This window comes from Thamnophis elegans, chromosome 11 (assembly GCF_009769535.1).
Source record: "Thamnophis elegans isolate rThaEle1 chromosome 11, rThaEle1.pri, whole genome shotgun sequence".
NCBI lineage: Eukaryota > Metazoa > Chordata > Lepidosauria > Squamata > Colubridae > Thamnophis > Thamnophis elegans.
The window spans coordinates 12,706,428-12,725,801 of record NC_045551.1 but is presented as its reverse complement, the minus strand read 5'-3'; the positions used below and the strand labels follow the sequence as shown (position 1 = coordinate 12,725,801).

The window sequence follows — 19,374 nt, the reverse complement described above, 5'->3', positions numbered from 1 at the left end:
CAGATCTAAGCACCCCTTGGGCCAAATTTGGCTTTGAGTTTGATACCCCTGATTTAGATAAATCCAGTCTCTGCTTAAACATGCTGTATGGAAAGAATCCTGCCTAATATGATAATTTTCTCTCATTTGTTAACTAAGTTGAGTACCATTTTCTGACTTTTAAATTCAAATGTGTGACATGTTTTCTCTTTTTCTAGAAACCCAAGAGGAAGGGGGCCGCCTTCACGGAACTCCGAAACTGTAGAACGTCCTTCAATCCTAAGTGCTAATGAACTCAAAGAACTTGATAAGTTTGATAATTTAGATGCTGAAGCTGATGAGGGCTGGGCTGGTAAGCAATGTAGATCTTGATATACATCGAACTAAAATTGCATGCAGAAAAAAAGTATCCATCATGCTAATCTCCAATTTGTTATTTAGGAGCTCAAAGTGAAGTAGATTATACTGAACAGTTGAACTTCAGTGATGATGATGAACAGGGAGGTAATCAGAAAGAACAGGAAAACAGGTAATAAACATTGATACAGAAAATATAAAAATCATCTGCTAGTCTTTTAAGTTCTGTGTATAATGTTTGCATCACTTTGCCATTGTGGTATAGTGCACAGGTATCTACCAGGTGTAAATATCTGTTTAAGTATAGAATTTACATTAGCTAAATAATGTTGAGTATGTCATTGTCATCCATCTAGCCCGTTTCACATTTGAGAACTAGCATTGTGTAATGATTAAGGAATTGAGCTATGAGCAGAGAGACCCCAGTTCTAGTCCATCAGTCACCTATGCTCTTTCAATGACTTTGGGACAATCATCTCTCAGATGTGGTGGAGAGAGCAATAGGTATGCGATCTTAAGCTTCTGAATGAAAGGCAGGATATGTATATTTGTAATCTCTGCATGTTTCTCATTGTGTTAATTTTGTTTTTCTGTGGCTCATTGGTTCATGGTTCCATTTTCAGCTACCTTAAACACTTGATGGGCTTGCTTTAGTAATGCAATATTTATGAAATTAGTACAAAGTTGGTAAAATATGTTTGGCATAAAAATGTTGTGCATAAGTGTTTCCATTTGTATGTTTTATACAGTAATGAATCTACTAGAGATGTAGACAAGAAAGACGTAGAAGAATCTAAATCATCTGCTCCTTTGCCATCAGTTGGATCAAAAGGAGCATATAGCAAAAGCAGTCAATTCGACCAGGTACGTGTTGTTGCTGTCTCTTTAGAATCACATTGTTCCTGAAGAACATTTTTTTTTCTCAGCTAAGCACATATGCCAAAAGTCTGAATGTTCAATTTTTTTCATGCTACGAGTGGCATTTACTGTTCCAAACAGAATTCTATTTATTAGTTTGAGAAAATTTGCAGTAAAAAAATTTCTTCCTCTCTCTTCCAGTAGCAATTAAATCTGATCCTTTTTCCATTGATCATTAAAGTTAACAAGTAGCCTTTTATGATTAGGGCTATGTGCAATATATGTGTAGCAGAGGTGGGTTGCTCCCAGATTGGGCAAACTGGTAGTAATGGCGGCATGAGGTCCCACCACGCCCAAACCGGTGGTAACAAAATTGACAACCCACCACTGATGTGTAATATATTTTTATGAGTTAAGTTTAATTGCTTTGGAAAAGAGTTATCTTCCATAGATTTGAAATATATTTCGATTGCACATTTTAGGCAAAAGCAGAAGATGTTTCTTTTTGGCATGATTTTTAATTAATGTTTGCTTGTTCTTGGTTTCACTATTTAAAATCGGTTAGGTTTTATTGTTGTTTTAAATTCTGTTTGAAATGTATGTATGTATAATTTTATCATGTCCTATATATCAAAATATCAGCTTGAAAGTAAGAAATAATTTCGTATGTTTAAAAACAAATAATTTTACATGTTTAAATAGATAAATTGATATGTATTAGGGGAAGGATTTCAACTTTTCTGCTTTTACACTACCTCTAAGTAAAATTTAATTTGAAACTGTTAACTTTGTTCAACATTTTAATTTCATATGAATATCCACAAAGGTTTTTTTTTTGTATTAAAATGTAACAGGGACGTGGAGTGTTACCAGCACAATCTTCAGTACTTGAGAGAAGTAATAGTTCTGGACTTCATGCAAAATCAATTCTTCAGGTATTTAACAGAAATAATCTCTGATTCACATACAAAATATTCCTTTACCTGTGTTTTAAAATGCTGATAGTTTCTGTTAGAAGTTCTGTAAGAAGTTGAATTTGGACATTTTTTCCTTTAATGCCTTTGCTGAATTCATAGGTTGAACTCCAAATTGAATGTGTGGGATGTATTTGTATGTCATTTTTTTCTAATTGCACTAAATGAATAAATAAATGCATTTATTTATTCATTCATTTAACTGATTTATATGACTGCAGATCTTAAGCAACTCTGGATGGCTTACAACAACCATAAAACCAATAAATGAGGTAGTAATAAGAACAAAACAATTTTAAAAAATCCTGTTCATTAATTATCCTCCTTGGGATGCTCTACTGCAGGCTTAGCTACTTCCATGTCTTCTACCCATATAATGCCAGCACATCAATAAAAAGCAAGGTGTTAATGGCTTTCAAAAAAAAACAACCCACCTAGAATGGGGTCCTGTTGAATTGCTGGCAGGAGGGATTCCCCAATGTAGCAGCAGCTGCAGAAAAATCCTGCTTCTGAGGTCCCACTGGATGGCAAGATTTCAGGGAGGGAGATTACAATTTAAAATATAAGGCTGCTATTCCTTAAGTTTTCGCTTTCAGTCAGCCTAAGGAATTAAAAATTAATTCATGGGGAAGTTCAAAATAATAAAAGTCTTGCAAACAAATACTTAATGTTTTAGAAGGATTATTTTAAACATCTTTTAACACTGAAAATGTCCTTAACTGTACAGCATGTACATTTTGGGGATTAAATGTTCTTAAATGTGTGTACATTTTGATTATTCTTTGATGAAAATAGATCAAATTACAGGATCTCCAGCAATGTTTTTTCATTTATAATTGGTACTATTTATTTTTTATTAAACCTGACGCAAGATTATATGACAAATTATTTTGAGGTCTCACTTCCAAAGAGAATTGAAGAGCCGTTTTGCCTATGTATTTAGGCAAAGGGAATTTTATAGTATGTCTTTGGTTTAGGTATTTACTGATCTGCTTGTTTTTTCTTTTTTAGCATCCACATCCAGATCGCATGGCAGGACCAGGAAGGCAAGGTTCCTTTCCTCCTAGGCCAGCACCAGATGATGATGAGATTTGGAAGCAGAGGCGAAGACAGCAGACAGAAATATCTGCATCTGTAGAACGAGCCCGTAAAAGGAGAGAAGAGGAGGAGCGAAGAATGGAGGAACAAAGAAAAGCTGCATGTGCTGAGAAATTAAAACGCTTAAATGAGAAATTTGGGTGTGCACCAAAGCCAACTCGAGAAGAGCCATTGAAAGAAAAAGAAATTATCAGAGAAAAAGATGTTGAAAGGGAAAAGGAACCAACTATTGAAAAGGAGGAAGAAAAATTGATAGATGTGGAAATAAAAGAAAGTCAAGAAAAAGGCAAAGAAGTAGAAAAGGAGAAAGAAAGAGAGGAGAAAGAAGAAGTGGAAGAGGAACTTAAAGTAGAGGAGAAACCTAAAACTGAAATTTCTGAGCCTCAGGAGTCTGTCATTGCCCCAGTGATATTAGAGAAAGAAGAAAAAGAAACCACCATTGAGGAAGAAAGAGGTTTGTATCAATTCCTTTGTTAATGTAAAGTATAATTTTCATCCATATATAATATAGTTATACTTTAGTTTTCAGCATTCCTTGTTTTCACTCAAGTTGACTAAAACTTTGGCAGTCTTTCAGGGGGTGGGCGCAAGATCAGATTGGAAGCAAGCAATATTTTGTGAATGCTAGAATATCAGCGAGATCTAGACTTAAAAAATTTGGACATCCTGAAATAGGCATTGAGTGTTTCGTAAGGAGGAACACATTTTTAAATATGTTTAAAATAGAAGCCTTGCAAAATAATGCCTGAAAAGTCAATTACAGTATAATTTTGAACATTTTTGGTATCCGCAGATTGCCCTTTATGTTCCAGTATAGCTTTAATTGGAACATCTGCAATAAACATTTTGAAATTGATTCTTAGTTTAAATACCAGTTTGCCTAATTTAAGCTACTCTGGTGACAACTTCTTATAAAACACTGAATTTATATATTTTGTTTTGTTCATAATTTTACCAGTTAAATCATATGTGGCACTAATTTTCTGTCTTTTCCCTTGGACAGACTGTCAACTTGTTTCCACCATACAAGAAACCGATCATAATGAAAAAGACAATTCACATGAAAACGAGCCTGATTCTGGAGCTCAGCCTCGTCCTGCTGTTTCTTCTGGCTATTCAAAGCAGTTTCAGAAATCGTTGCCACCACGATTTCAGAGACAACAGGTAATCTCAAGCTTTATAGTACATATTTTATTCCATTTCATTTATGGAGACAAATAGGTAACTAAAGATTGCTTATAACTAGATTCCACTGAATAAGTAATAGCTTCCATGATCCAAATTTAATCTAGCAATTCTCTAGTGCGCTGCTTGGAGAATCCAAGCATGAGTTAACTTTGTCCATTAGCTTAGAGAGTGAGTTGTGAAATTGTTGACCACGCCTCCTCTGACTGGAAGAGTTCAGTTTTTTAACTCAGTCCAGCAAGAAGGGACGTAAAAAAAATTTCTCCAGCACAATAGACAATATTTTAACTCATAATGATTGCATCTTAGGATAATTACTTGTTTTATTCATTTGGATAAATTCACTATTTATTGGTGGGCACGAGCGGGCTAGCTGTTCTGTTCCAATGGGTAGCGACCACACCCATTTCATTTACCGGTACTTTGCAGTAAGATGCGGACGACTTGACCTGCATGGTTATTGTTTTTCCATTTGGAGTTGTCGCCTGGCAAAAGGGATTGTCACAGTCCCTTGCCTATTAGTTGCTTTGATTGAGAGTTGCCGCGATTGAGAGTTGGTTCACCACTCTCGTGTTAGCTGGTGTGGGTGCAACCCGCTTGTTGTAGTGCGGTCAGTCCCCTAGTAACATTCATCGAGCCGCTGCTGCTGCCATCACCACCATCACCTCGTATTCCTCTCGGAGCAGTGGAGTTATGATCTTGGTCTGAGGGGAAATGAGATCATTCCCCTGTCGTGGTCAGACCACTGCCTACTGAGGCTAGACTTCCGGAGGCCAAACCCCTACCGTAGGGAGGAGGAACCGACCAGGTGGTTCCGCCCCAGGCGACTTATGGACCCAGTAAGGTTCCAGACGGAGCTTGGGGTTATTCCAGATGCTCTCGCCCACAGTTCGGCGGAGACTCTTGCTGCTGCCTGGCACTCGGCAGCATCAGAGTCTCTGGACCGGATTGCGCCACTACGGCCCCTCCGGGTCAGCGGCCCACGGAGGCCTCCTTGGTTCACCGAGGAGCTCCGTGAGATAAAGCACCGGAGGAGACGCCTAGAGCACCTGTGGAGGTCCGATAGGTCCGAGTCGAGCCGGGCACTGTTGACAGCTTGCACCAAGGAGTATATTCGGGCTCTAAGAACAGCCAAAAGATCACACATTGCCTCCTTGGTAGCATCCGCCGAGTCCCGCCCAGCCGCCCTGTTTAGGATAACCCGCTCCCTCCTAAATAGGAGGGAGATGGAGAACCCCTTACAGGGTAAGGCTGAGGAGTATGTACAGTTCTTGGCGGACAAAGTTGCTCGGTTTCGATCGGACCTGGACTCCACTCCTGCAGATCCAGCCGAGACACAAGGGAATGATCTGGCAGACCATCTCTGGGTTGAGTTTCAGGATGTTGCCTCCGGGGATGTGGACAAGGTTATGCGAGCTGTGAGCGCCTCCACCTGTATACTGGACCCGTGTCCCTCCTGGCTGGTTGCCAACAGCAGTGAGGTGACACGAGGCTGGATCCAGGCGGTTGTTACCACCTCTCTTCGGGAGGGGCATCTCCCCACCGCGCTGAAGGCGGCGGTGGTGAGACCCCTCCTGAAGAAACCGTCCTTGGATCCAGCAATTCTTAACAACTACCGTCCAGTCTCCAACCTCCCCTTTGTGGGGAAGGTTGTTGAGAAGGTGGTGGCCTTCCAGCTTCAGCGTACCTTGGAGGAAGTTAACTATCTTGACCCTTCCAGTCTGGCTTCAGGCCCGGTTACAGCACAGAAACCGCTTTGGTCGCATTGACCGATGATCTCTGGAGAGCCAGAGATGGAGGCCATGCGTCCATCCTGGTTCTCCTTGACCTCTCAGCGGCTTTCGATACCATCGACCATGGTATCCTTCTGCGACGACTGCGGGAGGTGGGGGTGGGCAGCACTGTTTTGCAGTGGTTCTCCTCCTACCTCTCGGACAGGTCGCAGTCGGTGTTGGTGGGGGGGCAGAGATCGTCCCCGAGGCCCCTTACTTGTGGGGTGCCGCAGGGTTCGGTCTTATCCCCCCTACTATTTAACATATACATGAAACCGCTGGGCGAGATCATTCGGAGGCACGGGATAAAATACCATCAGTATGCGGACGATACACAGTTGTATCTGTCCGCCCCGTGCCAACTCAATGAAGCGGTGGAAGTGATGAACCGGGACCTTGAGGCTGTCAAAGACTGGATGAGAGCTAACAAACTGGTGCTCAACCCGGAAAAGACCGAGTGGCTGTTGTGTTTTCCTCCCAATAATTTGGCTAATGTTCCATCAATCAGGCTGGGGGGACAAAATTTATACCCCTCAGACAGGGTCCGCAACTTGGGAGTCCTCCTGGACCCACAGCTGAGTTTTGACCATCATTTGTCAGCTGTGACCAGGGGGGCATTTGCTCAGGTTCGCCTGATGCGCCAGTTGCGGCCCTACCTGAACCGGGAGGCCCTCACAACAGTCACTCGAGCCCTTGTGATCTCCAGGCTGGAATACTGCAACGTGCTCTACATGGGGCTGCCCTTGAAGAGCATCCGGCGACTTCAGCTAGTCCAGAATGCGGCCGTGCGAGTGATCGTGGGCGCACCACGGTTCGCCCACATAACACCGATCCTCCGTGAGCTGCGCTGGCTACCTGTTGATCTCCGGGTGCACTTCAAGGTCCTACTTACCACTCACAAAGCGCTCCATGGTAGTGGATCTGGCTATTTGAGAGACCGCCTTCTGCCAATTACCTCCCTGCGTCCCATCAGATCGCACAGGGTAGGCCTCCTCCGAATTCCATCCGCCAGTCAGTGCCGACTGGCGACTACGCGGAGGAGAGCCTTCTCAGTTGCAGCTCCGACGCTATGGAACAATCTCCCCGTGGAGATCCGCACCCTCACCACCGCCCAGGCCTTCCGCACGGCCCTTAAGATCTGGCTATCCCGTCAGGCCTGGGGATAAAAAATCTTAGTTCGTCCCCTCCCGAATGATGAATGAATGTTGTGCTCTATTTTTAATATTATGTATTGTCTTATGTTTTTTTGTCTTTGTACCCCCTTCCCCGTGTTTTGTAAGCCGCCCTGAGTCCCCTCAGGGAAAAGGGCGGCCTATAAATTATAATAAACATTCCAAACATTCCAAACATCACTGTCTTGCAGGCAGCCATTGCCTTCTTGTCTTTTGGCTCCCTCGCTATTGCAGCGGGTGTTTTGGGTTGCAATTTGAATTTTGCACCGTTTGAAGAGACAACGAAGGAGCAGCTCTCCTGTTCACCCCGAAATTGGTGTGACGTCATAACTGCCGCAAATTGTGTGCTTGGGAGGTCGATTTGCCGCCATTCTGGCATTGCACACGTGGTTTGGTTTCAGAGCAGTTGTGGCAGCCTGTACTCCAGCTACGCTAGTGATATTCATTTGGCAGCCGTTTCAGCACCGATATTTCCAGATCCAACACTTTTCGTGCATATTGATCATCACCGTGAACTTGGGCGTTCAATTGTATATCTCCCACCTTAAGAGCTGAGATAATGGCGGATTATTCCGCATCTGGGAGCTGCGCTGCAGCTGACTCTTCTCCCCTGCTGCAGCCTGAAACCGCTAGGGTCAGCATGAGGATGGACAGATCCACCTCTAAGACCACTGGTAGCGGGTCCCGAGCAGCCGCCTCGTCCGTGGCTCGGGATAGGGCCGCCAAGTGCAAGGAAAAGGGCAAACCTTTACCCAAGCCTCCCACAGCCACAGTTACTAGCAGGTCCCCACTGGCTCTAACAGCAGAAGGATCTCCACCTGGATTCCCCTTTAATCTAGCAGGGATCCAAGGTTTGTCTCCCGACATCCCAATACCACAGGGATTATCAGCTGAGGCATGGGATTGGGGCTCCAATCCCCTTCCAGACCTTCTGAAATGGACCTAGCCCCGGTGCCTATACCTAGGCATTCGGTCCCGGTTGCCACCTTCACCCCTACGGCTGCAGAGTTGAGGCCCGAGGAAGGCCTCACATGCAGCCTTCCCCCTGAGATAAAGGATATGATCTCAGCAGCTATTTCACAGGGCGTAGATACAGAGCTCCAATGTAGGAATCAAGAGCCTCGGCTTTTGGCCTTATCCAGGGACTTGTCCACTTCTCAAATGGACCCCTCCCTCACCTCTTTCTTCTATTCGTAGTGAAGGTTCAGTGTTGGATGAGGAGGATAATATGGGGGATCAGGAACTTTCCGATGATGGTCTGGTGCAGGACAAGCCTGCATTATTTGGTTTATTTCGGGCCGCCTTGTTCGGATCACTTTTGTACAAGGCTAAAGCCACAGCCAATAAGGGGGGGAAACTATCACCCAAGCTAGCACTGCGGTTGGTCTAGATTCCACAGATCGTCTATTTTCGGAACAAGTTCTGAAAAAGGTCATTCCGTTCTCAAAACTATTTTTAGACGTTGTCCAATGACAGTGGACACAACCAGGTGCTGTTCTGCTTCCTAGCTATGGCATCAGGAAGCTCTATAGTTCAACTTCGGAGTTGGATGGGATTCTTCAATTCCCTACGGTAGCGGCCTTAGCCTCTTCAGCCCTGGTTCCATCCAATGTTTCGGAAGGCCTCAAGGCTGAGGACCGCAAAGCAGAACTAATAACAATAGCAATAGCAGTTAGACTTATATAGCCCTCTCTAAGCGGTTTACAGAGTCAGCATATTGCCCCCAACAACAATCCGGCTCCTCATTTTACCCACCTCGGAAGGATGGAAGGCTGAGTCAACCCTGAGCAGGTGAGATTTGAACAGTAGAACTGCAGTCAGCTGAAGTAGCCTGCAGTGCTGCATTTAACCACTGCGCCACCTCGGCTCTACGCAAAACGCACCAGGCAACTGCCTGGCCGTTGCGGGCCACTGCAGCGGCCTCGTTCTTCAATAGAACATCTCTAGCATGGCTTAAACAATTGCGAGCTAGGATTGCACCAGAAGATATGCGCCTGCACCGGGATGTAAACCAACTGTCACAGCACTTGAATTTTCATCCGACGCTACCCTCAACGCAGCAAAATTCACGTCCCGTGTGGTAGCGTCCAATGTCACATCCCACCTCCTCCTATGGCTCCGCTATTGTCATAGTTAATGCTACCAAAGTTCCCACCATAATGAGAATTGGGAATTTGGACACCAAGAACATTAAATAAATACTATTCCAAAACACCTGTAGCTGAAAAGAATATGAATTATATAACGTTTCTAAGAAAGCAAATGTATAGAGGAAAAGTTAATTGTATTTGCTTTTTTGTAGGAGCAAATGAAACAGCAACAGTGGCAACAGCAGCAGCAAGGAGTTTTACCACAATCTACACCATCACAACCTTCTAACAGTCCTGTTCCCCCGCCACCACATAGACCATTGTACCAACCTATGCAATCGCACCCCCCACATTTGGCTTCTATGGGCTTTGATCCAAGGTGGCTCATGATGCAGTCCTATGTGAATCCAAGAATAATGTCAGGAAGACCTACTATGGATATGCCACCCATGCATCCTGGTATAACTCTTACTATATGCTGTATACTTGTATGCTGAACTTCATTTTCTCGTTTTTCCTGAGTGTAATTGTCTTTGGGCTGTAGATCATCATAAACGTTCTGAGATTAGGCATTTCAAAGGGTTATTTATTTCAAAGCGAGTGTGTTGAAAGTTACAGTATATCATTATTAGAAACATTAATGATATTATTTGATGATAAATTAATAGCTAACAAGAATATGATCTCTTCTGTGATTGCACTCCAACTGCAAAAATATGTTCCTACAGCAAAATATATTTATAAGATGTGTTTGTTATACATTTTTAAATAGTTTTTCAGTGTACGTAATGGGTTGTAATAGTAACTTTTAGGAATAGGAGTAAGAGCCGCAACCCAGTCAATGGTTGGACAATTTTAAGAAAGCCTTTCAGGCTTGTCCCTCCTTTGTGTCTTATAGATAAAAGAAGGGTTTCTGTTACTGTGATTTTGTAATAAAAGTAGTATTAACATTCATAACTTTGGGTTTGAAGGACTGACAGTTTTATCTCTCCATATTAAAAGTCAGAAGAATCTGATTCCAATCCTAGCATTTATGCTTTTTAATTTGAATATCTCCATTTCAGGAATTATACCTCCTAAACCACTTCTGAGGAGGGATCAAATAGAGGGGACAGGAGCTGGTTCAGATTCTTTTGATCATGTTACTCGATCAGCGAGGGAACATGCCATACCACTGCCAGAATCACGTATGATGTGGGGGTCAGAACCATATACTCACACAGATCCTCAACAGACTAGTGCCTCTCCCAAAATCCTTGAAGAAACTGTTGATATAAGGTAATATTTGGGGTTTTGTGTATAATGTGGCTTTCTTTTCTACAGTGCTTGCATTCAGGCATACCTCTAACTTTCAAGAATATAAAAGGATCAACATAATTTTTTTCTAATCAATGGTTTTTCTTAGATAATAACTGTATTCTTCAGTGCAATTGTCTGTGTTGGACAAATAACAGAAAAATGTAAATGTAATTCCAGTTCCATTACAATTAACAGAATATTTGGCAGTGAAAAGGCAGAGACATTGTCCTTCATTTTTATTACGGACAATTTTGCACTTTAAAAAAAGATTATCCACACATCTCCCTCATCATTATCTACTTTAACCTCTATAAGATATTTATAAATAGCTATAAAGCCTGCTAAAATAGTTCAATAGTGAACTAAATCTTATCCTATACAGGTGACTCGTTTAGCAAACGCAGTTGGGATTGGCAACTCAGTCATTAAAGTGAATCTGCAACTATGTTTATGATCTTACTTCACCTTTGCTTTACAGACTTGCAAAGATCCTCAGCATGAGGATTGGTTGTAAAGTTACTTTTTAGCACTGTTGTAACTATGAATAGGACACAGTGGCTATGATGTTGAACTTGTTGATCAGAAAGGTTGGCAGTTCAGCGATTCGAATCCCTAGTGCCGCGTAATGGAGTGAGCTCCTGTTACTTGTCCCAGCTTCTGCCAACCTAGCAGTTTGGAAGCATGTAAAAATGCAAGTAGAAAAATAGGGATCACCTTTGATGGGAAGGTAACAGTGTTCTGTGTGCCTTCAGCGTTTAGTCATGCCAGCCACATGACCACGGAGATGTCTTTGGACAGCGCTGGTTCTTCGGCTTTGAAACGGAGATGCGCACCACCCCCTAGAGTCGGGAGCAACTAGCACATATGTGTGAGGGGAACCTTTACCTTTAACTGTGAATGATCACTAAATGAGAACTGCCTGTATACATATTTATATCTGTTTGTTTTAGTAGCTACAATACTTCAGTTTCTTCTGAATACATGCCCATTGGAATACTTTTGAGATTTACTATATTCTAAGAGTATTCTAAATGTTTACTAAGAGTATTCTAAATGTTGCCACTCTGTTACCACCCCAAATATCTCCAAATCTAATTGGGTCACCAGTAAGATATCTTCCAGGATACAAGAAATAACTCACATTTTAAACATGCTTTTTAAAAAATATTGTTTAGGATGATTGATAAGACTTCAGCTGAAAATGTGGCTTGTTTTCCTCTAGGTCTGAAGAACTTTTGGATCAAGATCAAATAACAGTGCAAGCAGTATACTCAGGAGAAGAGAGTCAGTTAGATCCCAATATAAAGACAGATTTCAAAAAATCTGAGGATGTGAACATACAGACTTCAAGCAGGTCTTTAGAAAATGCACAGCCTCATCAATCTGATACATGTCCATCGGCAGGAAATTTTGAAGTAACTGCAGGAAATGTTTCAGAAATCTCCAAAGAACAACAGGTGCCTATAGAAGAGAATAATTCTTCTCTGAAGAAAAGCATTTCTCATGGATCAACTCATTCTTTGAAATCAGAAGAATCGGTGGGCAATACACAGGCAAATATTCCCAAAATAAACAACAGACACACTGAAACAAAAGAACCACTGCTGGAAAGACTAGACGGCAAGCAAAAAAAGGAGGGGTTCACAAGTAGTAGGTTGTTAGAGGGATCAAAACCTGAAAAGCCCTTTAAACCTAAATCTGAAACTAGATGGGGTCCAAGACCAGGGTATGGTAGAAGGGAGGAAGGTAGTGACAGGCCAATGAGAAGATCGGGTCCCATTAAAAAGCCAATTCTTCGTGATATGAAAGAAGAGCGTGAACAAAGAGAGGAACGTGAACAGAAGAAAGAACGGGAGGGAGAAAAACTGACAAATGAGAGAGTCAATAAAATTGAGAAAAGGGATCAGCCTCAGATGCTAATTTCCAGGTTAGAACCAGAGAAAGCCACTACAGTTGATAAGAAAACATTGCAAAACACATCGCAAGCTGCAGAGTGTACAGACTGCCCCATAGAACCTATAATTACACCTACTGTTCAGCAGCCCGTCGTTGTACAACAAGCAGCAGCAGTACTTCCTGCATCTCAGCCGCCAGCTACAATCCAAACGCTTCCACCTTCAGCTCCACAGCCAAACACTCCACAAACTGCAGTTGAGGCTCCACCACTTAGTGTACAAGAGTTATCAGTTCAACAACCTGCAAATGTGAAGGAAGAAAAGCAGCCAGAAAAAATAATTAACAAAGAACAACCTGTAGAAAGACCTGGTATTGAAACCAGACCAGTAAAAAGGGAGCCTGGAGCACCTCCCAGAACATACTGGAAAGAAAACAGGGACTGGTTTCCGGACCAAGGATACAGAGGAAGAGGACGTGGAGAATATTACTCTAGGGGACGCAGCTATAGGGGTTCTTACGGAGGCAGGGGTCGAGGTGGAAGAGGTCACAATAGAGATTATCCACATTACCGAGATACTAAACCTAGAGTAGAACATGTTGCTTCTGGCCCTCTTAGGCAGAGAGAGGAGAGTGAAACCCGTAGCGAGAGCTCTGATTTTGAAATTGTTCCAAAACGACGAAGACAAAGAGGCTCAGAAACGGACTCTGACAGTGAAGTACATGAAAGCGCAAGTGATACTCTTCTGTCAGACAAAGACAGCTTAAGCAAAGGCAAACACCCAAAGAGAGAAGAAAGGGCAGATGTTAAAAAACCTTCAAAGGCCCTGCTACCTTTCAAACCTGAAAATAACATTCGAGGGGACCATAGAGGAGTTGATAAAACATATGTAAGAGAAGATGAAAATAAGACCAAACCTGGTTTTCTCCCTAAAGGAGAACCTTCTAGACATGGCAGAGGGGGGATGTTTAGACGTGGTGGAAGGGATTCAGTTGGTCGCCCACCCCGACCATCTATTCTTAGGAGACCAGGATACAGAGAGAATCAGTGGAACCCAAGACAAACAGAAATCTCCAAGCCTGAAGATGGAGAACCACAACGAAGACATGAACATTATGGCCCTATACAGTTGGATAAAAGACCTCCTGCAAAGTTTGAGAGGAAATTTGATCCCGCAAGGGAACGACCCCGAAGGCAAAGGCCTGCACGACCTCCCAGACAAGACAAGCCGCCACGTTTTCGGAGATTAAAAGAAAGAGAGGCGGCATCAAAAATAAATGAAGTCACAACTAGTTCATCATCAAGTGTGGCAGTGAGTAATGCTGTTAATGAGCAGCCAAGCACTACTTTGGAGGTTTCAGGAAGTAAGACGCCTGACTTGTCCAATCAGAACTCTTCAGACCAGGCAAATGAAGAGTGGGAAACTGCTTCAGAAAGTAGCGATTTCAATGAGAGACGCGAGAGGGATGAAAAGAAATTAGCAGACGTCGTAGCACAGGGAGCTGTTAAGACAGGAGAAAACACACTAATTCCTAAAAGAGAAATAGCTAAGAGAAGTTTTTCCAGTCAGAGACCTGGGATTGATCGGCAGAATCGCCGTGGTAATAATGGCCCATCCAAATGTGGACGAAACTTTTCAGGGCCAAGAAACGAAAGGAGAAGCGGCCCTCCAATAAGACCTGGAAAAAGGGGGTAAGTATGTTTCCTAGAAAAACCTAATGTAGAAGGCTTCAAATAAAAGCCATTTTACTTTGCTGGAATTTTAAATACAGAACTAGAATTCTTTATTGGCCAAGTGTGATTAGACACACCGAATTTTTCTCCGGTGCATAAGCTCTCGGTGTAAATACAACAATAGCGATAGATCATCATTATGGTCATTGTAAAAAATACATTCATCATAAAACATTAGCTCAGTGTTTCTCATTTGCTGGCTGGGGAATTCTGGGAGTTGAAGTCCGGACATCTTCAAGTTGCCAAGGTTGAGAAACACTGCATTAGCTACAACATTTAGTGATAGTAATGGATACTAAATAAGCAATCAATATAAATCATACTAGGATACCAAGTAAACAATATAAATCGCAAGATACAAGAAACAGTTATAAGATAAGGAGATAAGGAAGATGAGAATAATGATGGTAATAGTGACTTTCTAGATAGTTTGACAGTGTTGATAGTTCGACAGGATTAATTGTTTAGCAGAGTGATGGCATTGGAAGAGGGGAGAGAACTGTCCTCTAGTTGTTCTGATGTGCAGTGCCCTATAGAGTCGTTTTGAGGGTAGAAGTTGAAACAGTTTATGTCCAGGATGTGAGCGGTCTAGATATTTTCACAGCCCTTTTTCTGGCTCGTGCAGTATACAGGTCCTCAGTGGAAGGCAGATTGATAGCAATTGTTTTTTCTGCAGTTCTAATTATCCGTTGAAGTCTGTATTTGTCTTGACGAGTTGCAGTGCCAAACCAGACAGTTATAGAAATGCAGATGACAGACTCACTAATTTCTCTGTACAACTGAATCAGCAGCTTCTTGGGCAAGTCTTTGAAATATTATAGAACCTAGATTTAATTAAATGGTTTTAATTTTAAATTATTTTTAAAAATAGTATATTAATGCTTCAGATTCACAGAACATGTAGGCACATGAAAGCAGCCCTTGACTGTAGCTCATTTTTTAGCCACATCTGTTTCCCAAGTTGTGCGATTGCAATGGAATTCTCAACACAGCAGCTGCACAATCTTGTGGACAGATATTGCTGGGTCTGTTTAATGAGTTGTGGACATGCTGTGTTCACATTCCAAGGCTTCTAACTCTTTAAAAACAAAACATGAATCCAAACTTGCACAGCTCTGAAAGTTACTTCCATTTAAAAGATAGGAATAGGGAAATTATTGTTATAGGGCCAGGGTGTCAAACCCGCATCCCCCAGGCCAGATACGTCACCCTCTAGCCACGCCTACTCCCAGGTTAGCGAGGGAGGAAAAGTCATGAAGTGTCACGTGACGACAACGTGACTCTGAGTTTGACACCCCTGTTATAGGCGATATTGCTAGGAGGGAAGGGAAGTTAATGAGAGAAGAGATACATTTATTGCAGTTAAATCCAGCATCAAAAGTGATCAGAATAATTCCTGCTCTCTCAGTTTCTTTTCTTATAGTTTCTTGGAAGTTGACAGTTGAGTATGCCTGATAATATTTAATCACTTGAATAGTTAGTCCTTAACTGATTATCATAATGGAGCCTACCTATTAAGTCAGAAGTCATAATGGTCATTAAGTGAAGCAACCATGTGATTATCTCACTTATGATCCTCCATTTTTCTCTTCCTGATGAGAACAGGCTGCAGGGACCCTGAGGGGAACCCTGGGAGACCTAGCACAGACCCTGCCCTGGATCTCCCCTGCTCCCTGAGGTATCCCTTGATCCACTTTCTGCCCCTTGAGGTCCCCACAGGTCTTGGCCTGTTTCCCATTCCACTGGACCCCACAACTTCCCCTTCACCATATGTCACTCATCTCACATTTACCTTTCAAAGATCACCAGAGCTCACATTATTGAAGCAGAACAGGCCACACAATTCCTCGGCCTCATAGTATAATCTCGGAAGTAGCTGCCATTTTCAGATTACCCACAATTCAGTGCAGCTATCCAAACAATGGTGGCTGCTTCCAGGATCACACCAGGCAGCTCAGAAATAAAAGAGCCTGCTTTGTTTTGCTAACATGGAAAGCTCTTGCTGACAGATTCCTCTTTGCAACAGGTAGAGGTGTTTAAATTTCATGCTATCATCACTTGAATTGCAGCCATAGGAAAACATTGACTCAGGATAAAAGAGGCAACCTGATATTTTAAATCAGGCTTATATCAACCTTCTCAGAATCTGTAAAGTTTCAGGTTGAGTACATTGCTTACAACCCCCCCCCTTTTTTTAGAAGATGTTTTTTTTCTGTCTATGCACTTTCCGTGCACCTTCATTTTGTCACATTTAGAGACAACTACCAAATAATTGAACCAAAGAACCCCCTTGGTTAACGTTACCTTACTTTCCACTTCAATAAGGAACAAAGAAATTACTTTCCTAAAATTAACAGTTTTGGACAAAACCAAGATAGGCATTTTGTCCTTAGAGCCCCATTTCACCTGGAATTATGTTGGAATAAATAGGAATGTGCTTGGTTTTTTTTAAGCACTACCATTTATTTTAATTTCTATCAGATTAAGTTTTTTTCCCCCAATTTTGGTAAAACTGGTTACATAAATATTTTCTGTGTTTTTATCAAAAGACAAATTTCCTGCATTTTTCCTACCAGGGAAATGTAATGATTTGTCAGAAAGCACTGGCTTTTTTAAAGTGAAAGATTGTGCTAACCAAATTCAGTATTTGATCATTGTTCTGTATATTTTGTGATCCATAGAGTGGTTAAGGCACTACAGCATATTTTAATGGTGTTTATGTGTTGTAAACATGTATGAAAGACTTGAGTTTATACTATAGCTATAATATAGCTAAACAGAACTAATTCAATTCAAAACATGTTAGACAGGAAAATAGATGTTTTTGTTTACATTTTCCCCTTTTTACACTGTTGCTACTCCTGTTTGGATTGATTGTACAGTAGAACCTCTGGTCACGATCATAATTCGTTCCATAACTTTAATCATAACCCGATTTGGTTGTGACCAGAAACAACAGGAAATTTGGCGCTTACAAAAAAAAAAAAATGGCGTGGAAGGGGAAATTGGCCTCGGCCGTGTTTGATTGCCACCAGAGTATGTATTCATGACGAGCTTCAAAAAATTTGTGAATGTTTTGGTCGGAACCCGATTTGGTCGTGGTCAGAAGCGTTTGTGACCAAAGGTTTTACTCAACACACAAAATGCACAAATCTTAATTTACAAAAGTAAAATTTGTTTTCAAAATAAGGACAGATATTCCACTATAGTTGGAAGTCCATTACATTCCTCCTTCCTTATCTCTCCACTCCAAAATCTTGGGCATGTGTTGAAAGAAACTCTGCATTTGTAAAGAAAGGACAAAATAGCTTTAGGTAATCTACCACTTACAATGACAATTGGACTTGGAATCTTGGTCATTGAGCAAAGTAATCATTAAGTGAGACTCCATGTGACCACTTCATGCAATGACTGCAATCCCAGCTCTCCCAGTTATGGCCATTAAGTGATAATGTGGGTTGTTAAGCAGAGCATTGGGTAGAGGGCCCGGATCTCCTGGACTTGGTGAGATGGGTGAGAAATCCCTCTGTGTCCTGGAGGAACAGACCTCAAATCTAATGAAAATGCTAGCAAATGCCGTTGTTCTTGGAGGCTCAAAATCTGTGTGTGCTAGTATTTTCACTAGATCTGAGGTATCTTCTTCTAGTCCTCTATAGACTTTCCTGTCCCTGTATGGAGGAGAGGGGAAATCCCTTGGTATCCTGAGGACAAACCTCAAATCTAACATCTCCTGTGTTTGCAACCTTCCCTGCTGTCTTCCCCAGAAAGTCAGTGGCAGAGAGGATTGCAAATGCTAGTCACATGATCACAATGTGGTCATGTAACGGAGGAGGTGCAACATTTTAGAGTGTCCCAAAGCACCCGTTCTGAGACTGTTATGACTGCATTAAACAACTGTAAGTTGAGGACTACCTGTACATAAAACGAGGCATGTGGAATTAAAATACGGACAATGTTCCATAATGTGCTAAATGTTATTATTTCTTCCATTGCTATGCTTTTACTAATTATTATTACTAAATTAATTGGTCCCTTTCCTTGTACAGACCATTTGAAGAACAGATGCCTGTTGTGATTAGCGCTGAATCAATAAGCAGCAATTTGTATCAGGAGGAAAATGGTAACAGTGCTGCTGGGCCAAAAGGTTCCAAAGATAGCAACAGCAAGAAACGGGAAGAATCCAAGTCTGGCCCAAAGAAACCCAAAGAGAAAGTGGATGCAATCTCTCAGTTTGACCTTAATAACTATGCAAGTATGTACTTGGAAAATCTCTGTAAGATGCTTAAGATTCATAAATGCTCCATTCCTGGAGATTTTCAGGAAAATATTGGATAGCCATGAGGATTCTTGCACTGGGCAAAGGGTTGGGCTAAAAGACTTCCAAGGTACCTTCCAACTCTATGATTGTATGTAATGTTTTCTTCATGAAACATCGAGTGGAATAATGGTACTTGGGGGGGCGGGGGGCTGTCATTTCCCCTGAATAAATTAAACTTATGATAATGACCATTGCTTTAAACTGGTATAGGCCCAATTAAAATTTGGACTTCCTTTATAGGCGTTGTCATTATTGATGACCATCCTGAAGTGACAGTAATTGAAGATTCCCAATCCAGCTTGAGCAATGATGGTTTTACTGAAGTAGTGTCAAAAAAACAGCAAAAACGTTTGCAAGATGAAGAACGTAGAAAAAAAGAAGAACAAACAGTGCAGGTTTGACATCATGCATAGCATTTACTTTTTCTTGTAGAAAGAAGTATTGATTTGAATTATATCTATAGTTACTCAGGTAGTTTCAATTACACTCTGCACTTTCCTTAGTCCCTGCAAAAGAATTCTGATTTACTCCAGTTTGTGACGTCCTGTTCGGTTTGGAATCTTACAGGATAAGTTGATCTTGTGCTATAAACTATTTACATAATTAATACATTTGATCACTTATTATCTCTCACCATATATTGG

The 19,374-nt window shown here is 41.7% G+C and overlaps 1 protein-coding gene across 8 annotated transcripts in view; it reads left to right on the top strand.

The window, feature by feature from the left end:
* PRRC2C (proline rich coiled-coil 2C) overlaps nucleotides 1-19,374 on the top strand; it is a 78,441-nt gene that overhangs the window by 20,341 nt on the left and 38,726 nt on the right. For all 8 annotated transcript variants that reach the window (XM_032226289.1, XM_032226288.1, XM_032226287.1 and 5 more), the window contains exons 8-18: nucleotides 198-331; nucleotides 421-508; nucleotides 1,086-1,200; nucleotides 2,049-2,129; nucleotides 3,180-3,720; nucleotides 4,270-4,430; nucleotides 9,698-9,944; nucleotides 10,550-10,763; nucleotides 12,007-14,370; nucleotides 18,459-18,664; nucleotides 18,971-19,125. In XM_032226289.1, the coding sequence (XP_032082180.1) occupies nucleotides 198-331; nucleotides 421-508; nucleotides 1,086-1,200; nucleotides 2,049-2,129; nucleotides 3,180-3,720; nucleotides 4,270-4,430; nucleotides 9,698-9,944; nucleotides 10,550-10,763; nucleotides 12,007-14,370; nucleotides 18,459-18,664; nucleotides 18,971-19,125 (4,306 nt within the window). The remainder of the gene's footprint in view (nucleotides 1-197; nucleotides 332-420; nucleotides 509-1,085; nucleotides 1,201-2,048; nucleotides 2,130-3,179; nucleotides 3,721-4,269; nucleotides 4,431-9,697; nucleotides 9,945-10,549; nucleotides 10,764-12,006; nucleotides 14,371-18,458; nucleotides 18,665-18,970; nucleotides 19,126-19,374) is intronic.